The sequence below is a fragment of the Sapajus apella genome, unplaced genomic scaffold (genome assembly GCF_009761245.1).
Source record: "Sapajus apella isolate SASKATOON/1434 unplaced genomic scaffold, GSC_monkey_1.0 scaffold50, whole genome shotgun sequence".
NCBI lineage: Eukaryota > Metazoa > Chordata > Mammalia > Primates > Cebidae > Sapajus > Sapajus apella.
In genome coordinates, this window is record NW_022436990.1 from 5,402,144 (window position 1) to 5,411,492 (window position 9,349).

The 9,349-nt window shown below is 48.0% G+C and overlaps 1 protein-coding gene across 1 annotated transcript; it reads left to right on the plus strand.

Annotated features, from left to right (window-relative positions):
* Positions 1-122: 122 nt before the first annotated feature.
* FOXA1 (forkhead box A1) lies at positions 123-5,826 on the plus strand. The gene is made up of 2 exons (XM_032242508.1): positions 123-590; positions 2,980-5,826. The coding sequence occupies exons 1-2, from the start codon at positions 519-521 to the stop codon at positions 4,318-4,320; spliced, it is 1,413 nt and encodes a 470-aa protein (XP_032098399.1). The 5' UTR covers positions 123-518; the 3' UTR covers positions 4,321-5,826.
* Positions 5,827-9,349: the final 3,523 nt, after the last annotated feature.

A 9,349-nucleotide genomic window follows, 5' to 3' on the forward strand; every position in this document is an offset into this window, starting at 1 on the left:
AAGTGAGGGCCGGGCTTGGGGGGAGGAGACCTAGGGGAGGGGGCGCGCGGCGGCGGCGGCGGCGTGGCGGGGCGGGAGGCGCGGCGGCCGGACTGGCAGGCGGCCGCCTTGCAGGTGCACCTCGGGCTTTGTAGGTGCGAGCGTCTTTGTGCGGCGGACAAATGGGGAGAGGACGAGGAGGTGGGCACTCGAGCGACGTAAGATCCACATCAGCTCAACTGCACTCGCCTCGCAGAGGCCGCCGGCTCACTTCCCGCGGAGGCGCTCCCGGGCGCCGCGCTCCGCGGCAGCCGCCTGCCCCCTGCGCTGCCCCCGCCCGCTGCGCCGCCGCCTCCGCCTTCGCGCACGCCGCGCCCCGCAGCTCCGGACTAGCTCTTCGCCCGGGTGGCGTTGGGCCCGCGCGGGCGCTCGGGTGACTGCAGCGGCTCGGCTCCCCTCCCCCGCCCCGCGCCGCGCCGCGCGGCCGCCCGTCGCTTCGCACAGGGCTGGATGGTTGCGTCGGGCTGGGTGGCTCCAGGATGTTAGGGACTGTGAAGATGGAAGGGCATGAGACCAGCGACTGGAACAGCTACTACGCGGATACGCAGGAGGTGAGAGGCGAGGCGAGGCGGGCGGCCGGCGGGGCGCCCCTGGAGCCCGTGCCGGGGGAGGCCGGGGAACGGTGGGCGCCGGGCAGGGCGGGCCGGGGGCGCCTCCTCGGTGCCATCGCTGCCTGCCCGCTGGTGTGGCCCCGGCCGGGCCTCGGCCGGGCCTGGAAGCGGGACCTGCTGCCCTGGTCTGTCCCGACTCTCGCAGACGGCGAGAGAGTTTTAGGAAACTCCAGGCTTTGAAAACAGCGGCTCTGGGAAGCACTTGCCTCTTCCCAGCGGAGACGGGGAGCAAGAGCCGGGCCCGGGGTGCCGCGGGCGGGAGAGCGCGGGCGCGAGTTAGAAGCAACTCTGAGAAAGCCGGAGCACGCCCGCAAGGAGACTTCTTCCTCCCGCCGTTTAATTCGCAGACCTCTTCTAATTAAAGCGCCCTGCCGCCAAGTTGAGTGTCTCAATAATGAAACGATTTCTAAATTTCGTAAAACTTGTTCTTCAAAAGCCCTGTTTGGGGAGAAGTGTGTTCCTTCTTCTCTAAAACCGCTGGGTGGCGCTAGTACGACCAGAATCTTCTCTCAGAACTCTGGGCCCAGAACCTGTTTCTCTTCATTGTCCCCTTAGTGGCACGTTCTTGGGGTTTTTTTTTACAATGTGCATAAAAGGATTACAGGGAAAACCAGGTACAGGCAGAACTGCCACCTATTAAAAGTAGTTTTCTGGGAACAGCTGGCTATTACCCCCCAAAAGTTTAATTGCCATTATTGGAAACGCCTATTGGAACTGCCTGGGATAATTTTGGGAAGAGAGAAAGAAAATAAAACCCCAAGGTAAAAAATACTTCTAAGACGTGGACAGAAAAATATAGAATCAGGTAATATTTTGATGGTAACTAATGTGTTTAGATTCATATATTCACAAGTTTACCTCTGAGTTTATTTGCATACCATAGTTTAGTGGGTGTTCCTATTTAAATCTATTTGTTCTCTTGTTTTCAGATGGACTCATATTTGCTGATGAAAATAAACTTAAGGACGTAATTATCCCTTATTAAATTATTAGAGGAGTACTTTTTAACATCCCTAGGTTCTGTATTTTTAAATACTGTACCTAATGCTTCCCCACATTGCTATGGATAAGGATTTTCGCTTCTTGATGATTTTTAAAGGAGCTCAGAGGTCTTCCAGAGGTTTAATTCTGATGCAGTCATCTCGACCCCGCCATTCTATCAAGACCCCTATAGAAAAGTGCTTTCTTACATGTTAAATCTGAGAATTAGTAAATACAATAGCATTAAGAGAAAATAAGTAGAATTTGATTTTAGAATTTTAGATTATTCAAGACTACTCACGGAGTTTCAAAAGCCAGGCATTGAAATCATCATCAGCAATATATCATTATGGGGAAAAAATGATTTGTTTTGACAAACTGTGTCACCAAATTTTTCAAACAGGGGACTGTGAAGTGGTGACAAAATTAATGCAAGTTTCTGAATAGCTTGCAGCGGTGTACATGTAAAGCCACGTTAAAATCAAAAGTATATAGCACATTGAGATTATTATGGCACCCCCTCCCAGCCCTTTCTGTTATGGATCTGCTTTTAGTTTTATTTTTCCAAAACTTATTTAATTTCTGAGTTTGCTTCCCTTTTAACATTATAGTTGCTACAGGTAGGTAGAAAACACTGCTTCTAAATATGATAAACAACAAAAAGTCACCAAAGGCAATAAACTCCTAGGACAGTAAAGCCAGTTGTCGGGAAATAAATGCTTCAGGGGTCCCCAGTCCATAGATGATTTGCACTATCAGGGAGTTTCATTAACAGCATCCTAGAACAACCGAAACCGCTGTGTGGTCAGCCAGGCCTACAGACTCAGGCGAAGAGGGTGTGGAGCTGGTGGTTCCCTGTGGTCCACCCCAGCGGGCTTGTGACATGGAACTCATTGCACCCTAAGGGTGAAGTGAATAAGCAGAGGGTCCGAGATTAATTCTATTTTTGGAGTTTTAAAGACGATTTTCCCCAAAGAGCGCTTTGCTGAGGCTGGTTGAAGTGGAGACTTGGGATACCGCCGGGTGTGGATGGAGGAGGTAATGAAGGGGCCCTGGAAGCCAGCCCCTGAGCCTGGCTTGTAAGGCGATTACACATCTTCCTGGGGACATATTTTCTGTTTTTGCGCTTATCTTTTCATGCCTGCCGTGCTAGGATTTTCCCCCTGCCGTGCAAGACGTCTTTGCTTAGTCTGGGGAGGGCGCCTAGCCGTTTGCCCCGGTTGGGAGTGTCTCGTGTTCTGCAGAAATGCTCTGCACTTGCTCCCGGGTTCGCTCCGGGCGGCAGCCCTCCGGCGCCCACCACTAACCCCGCCCTCCGGGGCCTCTTCACTCGCTGTCTCCGCTCCAGGCCTACTCCTCTGTCCCAGTCAGCAACATGAACTCAGGCCTGGGCTCCATGAACTCCATGAACACCTACATGACCATGAACACCATGACCACGAGCGGCAACATGACCCCAGCGTCCTTCAACATGTCCTATGCCAACCCGGGCCTGGGGGCCGGCCTGAGCCCCAGCGCGGTAGCCGGCATGGCGGGGGGCTCGGCAGGTGCCATGAACACCATGACGGCAGCCGGCGTGACGGCCATGGGGACAGCGCTGAGCCCCGGCGGCATGGGCGCCATGGGCGCACAGCCGGCGGCTTCCATGAACGGCCTGAGCCCCTACGCGGCTGCCATGAACCCGTGCATGAGCCCCATGGCGTACGCGCCGTCCAACCTGGGCCGCAGGAGCGCGGGCGGCAGCGGCGACGCCAAGACGTTCAAGCGCAGTTACCCGCACGCCAAGCCGCCCTACTCGTACATCTCGCTCATCACCATGGCCATCCAGCAGGCGCCCAGCAAGATGCTCACGCTGAGCGAGATCTACCAGTGGATCATGGACCTCTTTCCCTATTACCGGCAGAACCAGCAGCGCTGGCAGAACTCCATCCGCCACTCGCTGTCCTTCAATGACTGCTTTGTCAAGGTGGCGCGATCCCCGGACAAGCCGGGCAAGGGCTCCTACTGGACGCTGCACCCGGACTCCGGCAACATGTTCGAGAACGGCTGCTACTTGCGCCGCCAGAAGCGCTTCAAGTGCGAGAAGCAGCCGGGGGCAGGCGGCGCGAGCGGGAGCGGGAGCGGTGGCACCAAGGGCGGCCCTGAGAGCCGCAAGGACCCCTCCGGCACCGCTAACCCCAGCGCCCACTCACCTCTCCACCGGGGCATGCACGGGAAGGCTGGCCAGCTAGAGGGCGCGCCGGCCCCTGGGCCCGCCACCAGCCCCCAGACTCTGGACCACAGTGGGGCGACTGCGACAGGGGGCGCCTCGGAGTTGAAGACTCCAGCCTCCTCATCTGCACCCCCCATAAGCTCCGGGCCCGGGGCGCTGGCCTCTGTGCCCCCCTCTCACCCAGCACACGGCCTGGCACCCCACGAGTCCCAGCTGCACCTGAAAGGGGACCCCCACTACTCTTTTAACCACCCATTCTCCATCAACAACCTCATGTCCTCCTCGGAGCAGCAGCACAAGCTGGACTTCAAGGCATACGAGCAGGCACTGCAGTACTCGCCTTACGGCTCTACGTTGCCCACCAGCCTGCCTCTTGGCAGCGCCTCAGTGACCACCAGGAGCCCCATCGAGCCCTCAGCCCTGGAGCCGGCATACTACCAAGGTGTGTATTCCAGACCCGTCCTAAATACTTCCTAACCCCCCGGGACTGGGGGGTTTGTCTGGCATGGCCATGCTGGTAGCAAGAATGAAAAAATTCAACAGCAAACAAAACACAAACCAAACCGACAACAGCATAATAAAATCCCAACAACTATTTTTATTTCATTTTTCATGCACAACCTTTCCCCCAGTGCAAAAGACTGTTACTTTATTATTGTATTGAAAACTCATTGTGTATATTACTACAAAGACAACCCCAAACCAACAATTTTTTTCCTGGGAAGTTTAATGATCCACATGTGTATATATGAAATTCTCCTCCTTCCTTGCCCCCCTCTTTCTTCCCTCTTTCCCCTCCAGACAACATTCTAGTCTGTGCAGGGTTATTTAAAAAAAAACAAAAAAGGAAGATGGTCAAGTTTGTAAAATATTTGTTTGTGCTTTTTCCCCCTCCTTACCTGACCCCTTACGAGTTTACAGGTCTGTGGCAATACTCTTAACCATAAGAATTGAAATGGTGAAGAAACACGTATACACTAGAGGCTCGTAAAAGTATTGAAAGACAATACTGCTGTTACGTAGCAAGATATAAACAGATTATAAACATCAGAGCCATTTGCTTTTCAGTTTACATTTCTGATACATGCAGAGAGCAGATGTCTTTAAATGAAATACATATATATTGTGTATGGACTTGATTATGCACATGCTCAGATGTGTAGACATCCTTCGTATATTTACACAACATATAGAGGTAATAGATAGGTGATATACATGATGCATTCTCAAGAGTTACTTGACCGAAAAGTTACAAGGACCCCAACCCCTTTGTCCTCTCTACCCACAGACTGCCCTGGGAATCAATTCCTCAGGAATTGCCCTCCAGAACTCTGCTTCTTGCTTTGCAGAGTGCCATGGTCATGTCATTCTGAGGTCACATAACGTATAAAATTAGCTTCTATGATTGTATACCATTTAAAGAATATTTTTTCCAGAAAAATTGAATATTATGATGTTGGAGGAGAGAGAAGTTATAGGGAGCCGGATTTCAAAACGTGGTCCAAGATTCCAAAATCCTATTGATTGTGGCCATTTTAATCATTGCTATCATGTGCTTGTTTCATCCAGTGTTAATGCACTTTCCACAGTTGGACATGGTGTTAGTATAGCCAGACGGGTTTCATTATTATTTCTTTTTGCTTTCTCAATGTTAATTTATTGCATGGTTTATTCTTTTCCTTTACAGCTGAAATTGCTTTAAATGATGGTTAAAATTACAAATTAAAATGTTAATTTTTATCAATGTGATTGTAATTAAAAGTATTTTGATTTAAATAACAAAAATAATACGAGATTTTAAGCCGTGGAAAATGTTCTTGATCATTTGCAGTTAAGGACTTTAAATAAATCAAATGGTAACAAAAGAGGATTTCTGTTATTTCTCTTAACTAAATCCGAAGTGGATATTCTAAATACGATATTTTTCAAATTCTAGAACTGAATATAATGACAAAAACAAAATTGTTTTGTCTGTGATTTTAATGAATGTGTAGCTAGTAAAAAGCACTGAAAGAAATTCAACTAAAGTGCATAAATTGAATTAATACTCCAAGAATTGAGATTTTTATGATTCTTTGTTCCCAGTGATGTTTACTTCATTTTTTTTCTCACACCGGCTTAAGCCTTCTGTGTTTCCTTTGAGCCTTTCCACTACAAAATCAAATATTAATTTAACTACCTTTCCTCCTTCCCCAATGTATCACTTTCCATTATCTGAGAATTCTTCCAATGAAAATAAAATATCAGCTGTGGCTGATAGAATTAAGTTGTCTCCAACAGAGACTCCTGAACCCTCTTCTCATTAAAAGAGAAACAAAACTTAGCCATCAGGGTAGCTCCAGAGGAGGTGGGAGGAGGGAAGTTAATTCGCTCTGGCAGGGGCAGCGTTGTGCCGACAAGACAATTTAGGTTGGCCGCTATTTTGCATTTTGTGAAGATATTTTTTAAATTTTTATTCAAAAATATCGTTCCTAAGTACTTAAAGTTGATTATTTGTTTGCCTTCTAAGGGCTTTTAAATGCAACTTCACACCCCATAGTTGCTTGGGATCACAAAATGATTAATCTCCTTTGATAGCAGGCTCACTTTCCAGTCCACCTATTTCTTTGTAAGTCTTGTTCGGATTGACATCAACAATAACAACACCAGCTCAAGCGGAGGCCGGCCTGCCTGAGCCCTTGTGTATGAACTCCATCCTCACCAGGGCTTGAACTTGGACAGCCTTTACTTTGATCGCCCCACTCCACACCGGGGACAAGATAAAAAGAGCTGTGTGAGTCGCTTAATTATAGCGTAATTGCCTCCCCAGATGAGAGAAAGGGTGCCATGTAGCACTTGAGAAAAATCTAGAAATCCCACACCCCAGCTCACTTCAACTAATGAAAGGAGGAGAGGAGGGAAATTACTAGCTTGAGTAATTTCAAACCCTGACTTGGAGGCCTCGGAAGGACATTAAAGTCCCCAAGAGAGGAAAAAGCTTCCAATCCCAACAGTTACTCATATTTACATAAGGTAAACAAACGTTGGCAAATTCAGCTTCCAAATGTAATATAAAGGCGTGGGCTTGGGCCTGGGAATCCCGCCCCCACTGAATCTAAGATGTTTAACTTCTGTGCTGTCCTCTTTCTCCTTTTCAACGTAATAGAAACATCAGCGCCTTGCCCTCACCCCATAAAGCTTAAGTTAGCCTTAGCTCTTGCTCTCTTACTTGCCGGAGACTTTTTCTAGTTATGCGGGGAAGGAGGCACTTTGGAGGCCTGCCTCAGGAGCTGGGCTGCGGGGAGCCTGCAGGCTCAGCCCTACCTCGTGGGCTTCTCGCGGTTCTCGGATCTCACACTCCGCCACCTCTGGGCGATGCGACCTGCCGCCCGCGCGTTAGGAGGCGCGCGGGTTGGCATCCAGGACAGCTGGTTGCCAGGGAAGGCGGACAGAGCAGGACAGCAAGCATCTCGAGGTGGCAAGCGCAGTTAGTTCTTCATTGTTTGGGCATTTTCCCCTCCTAGCGAATAAATCTCCTGTTGAGCCCGGGACCTAAAAGTCAACAAAGAAGGCCAGCCGCCTCGTTACGGCTCCAGCGGCCCCCGCGGCCCGCGTTGGCGCGGCTTCTCCCGCTGCGTAATCCCTTCCTCGGAAACCCGAACACACAAACGCTCGGGCGCCCGGGCCGGGGCGCCGCGGCCCTGGGACAGGAGGAAAACATCTGTGGTTCCGAGGGAGTGCGGGTACCCTCCCGAGAGCGCTGCCTTTCTGCGACCACCCACCCCATCCACTTTTCGTCTCGGTGTTTCCACATTTCTTCACCTCGCCAGCTCCTGAAGACCAGGGCCGGAAAGGGCCTGCTGACTGCCCCGCCGCAGTGCCCCGCTCGCAGGATTCAGGAATTTCGCCCGAGATGGGGGAGGGGTCCTCGGAGAGGGGAGGGAGGGGGCGGGGAGGGGCGAGGAGGGAAAGCATTCCTCCTGACCCAAGTGTACAGCTCCAGAGGCACTCGGACCCACCAATGCCACCGAGAAAACACTTCTAGAAAAAAAGGAGAAAAAAAAAAAAACTTTTTGGGAGTGAGTATAGGACAGGGGAGGGGAGCTGCAATTGTTACTCTTACCTTGCGTTTAGGAAGCACAGGTCTGAAACATTTTTAAGATGATAAAAAGAGAACCAAAGATAGGGAAGAAGAAAAGCTCATCGGTTCTATTCAGCAAAAATTAAACAACTCTCAAGTGTTCACAAGCGAAAGGAAGCTCTGTCCATTTTCTACATGATGACTAATACTGTGTTTAAATCAAAGACAAAATTTAATTTCCATCGTCCCTTTGTGATCCCCCTCATACAGAATAAACTGGTAAGAATTATTAGGGAAGGAGGGATTAAAACAAACAAGATTCTACTAAAGCTCCTAACCTCTGTTTTCATTTTCTGAAGGCTAGATACCTGATTGATTTCACTGAAAGTATAAAACACATTATTTTTCTCAGAATTCTAACAGATTTGAATGAGCCATGACAGAAGAGAAGTCCTGAAGTGATAAAAATGTAAGCCCTTGTTTTGGCATTTTGAAAAATTGGTCTCAATTCCACAAACATGCTTATTAAGTTTTTTTGCAAAAAACTGCTGAGATCAATACAAATTCCTTTCAATGCGAGCCAAAGTAGGAGACCTGTAGCCCAAATTAATTAACCTTTCCTCAAGATCAATTGGCTTTCTGTTGATTTAGCAGTAATATTGTAGAACATTTAGCTATCATGTATTTTAATGTGATACCTCAATGTCAAGAGGAAAAAAATTGTTGAAAAATAAAATTGCTTAAATAATTAATAGACATTTTATACATTTGTAAAAAATATTTTGCCTTCAAAAATTAAATAATTGTAATAAAGTGTGCTTTGCAACCAAATGGAGTTAAGAACATGCCTAATTACTCCAAGACAGTTATATGCAAAAAGGTGATTGTTTTAAATATACCTAGAACTAAATAGGTATTCAAATTATGCTGAAATTGAAAAACAAAATTTTCTCAAACTAAAAGAATCGTTAGAATCAACAGATTCTCATGAGAGTAAAAATGTAAGAAAATGAAAAAACGTGAAGATTTCACAATATTCCTGTTTATAAATAGAATCTATTTGGCAAAGTAAAGGATTTTTTAAAGTAGCCACTTATGTTTTATTTTCATCCACGACGTTATTTAGCGTATCCAAATAGCTTTTAACAACAGATTACCTTAAATCTTCTGTTTTTTTCTTCCAAATAGTTAAGTTTGGGGGATAACAGCCCCACTGGCTTTTCCCTTTTTAGCCCCAGACCAGCGTGGTTCTTTGAACTTTGGCCAACTGGGAGTGCAGCCCTCAGCTTTTTGTTCTCCACCATCATTTTACAAAGCAATACGGGACTGGAAAATACCCATGTCGTTCAATTTTAACTTGTAAAATGCATGCATTTTCCTATTATAAACATTTTAAAACACCTGACAAGGGGGAAATCCTCACTTGCCACCTTTCTTTTTCTATTT

Bases quoted from the DNA above. Each gene is read 5' to 3' on its own strand.
- FOXA1 (XM_032242508.1), top strand. From the start codon at position 519: ATGTTAGGGACTGTGAAGATGGAAGGGCATGAGACCAGCGACTGGAAC. The intron at 591-2,979 runs GTGAGAGGCGAG...TCTCCGCTCCAG, and splicing joins ACTACGCGGATACGCAGGAG to GCCTACTCCTCTGTCCCAGT.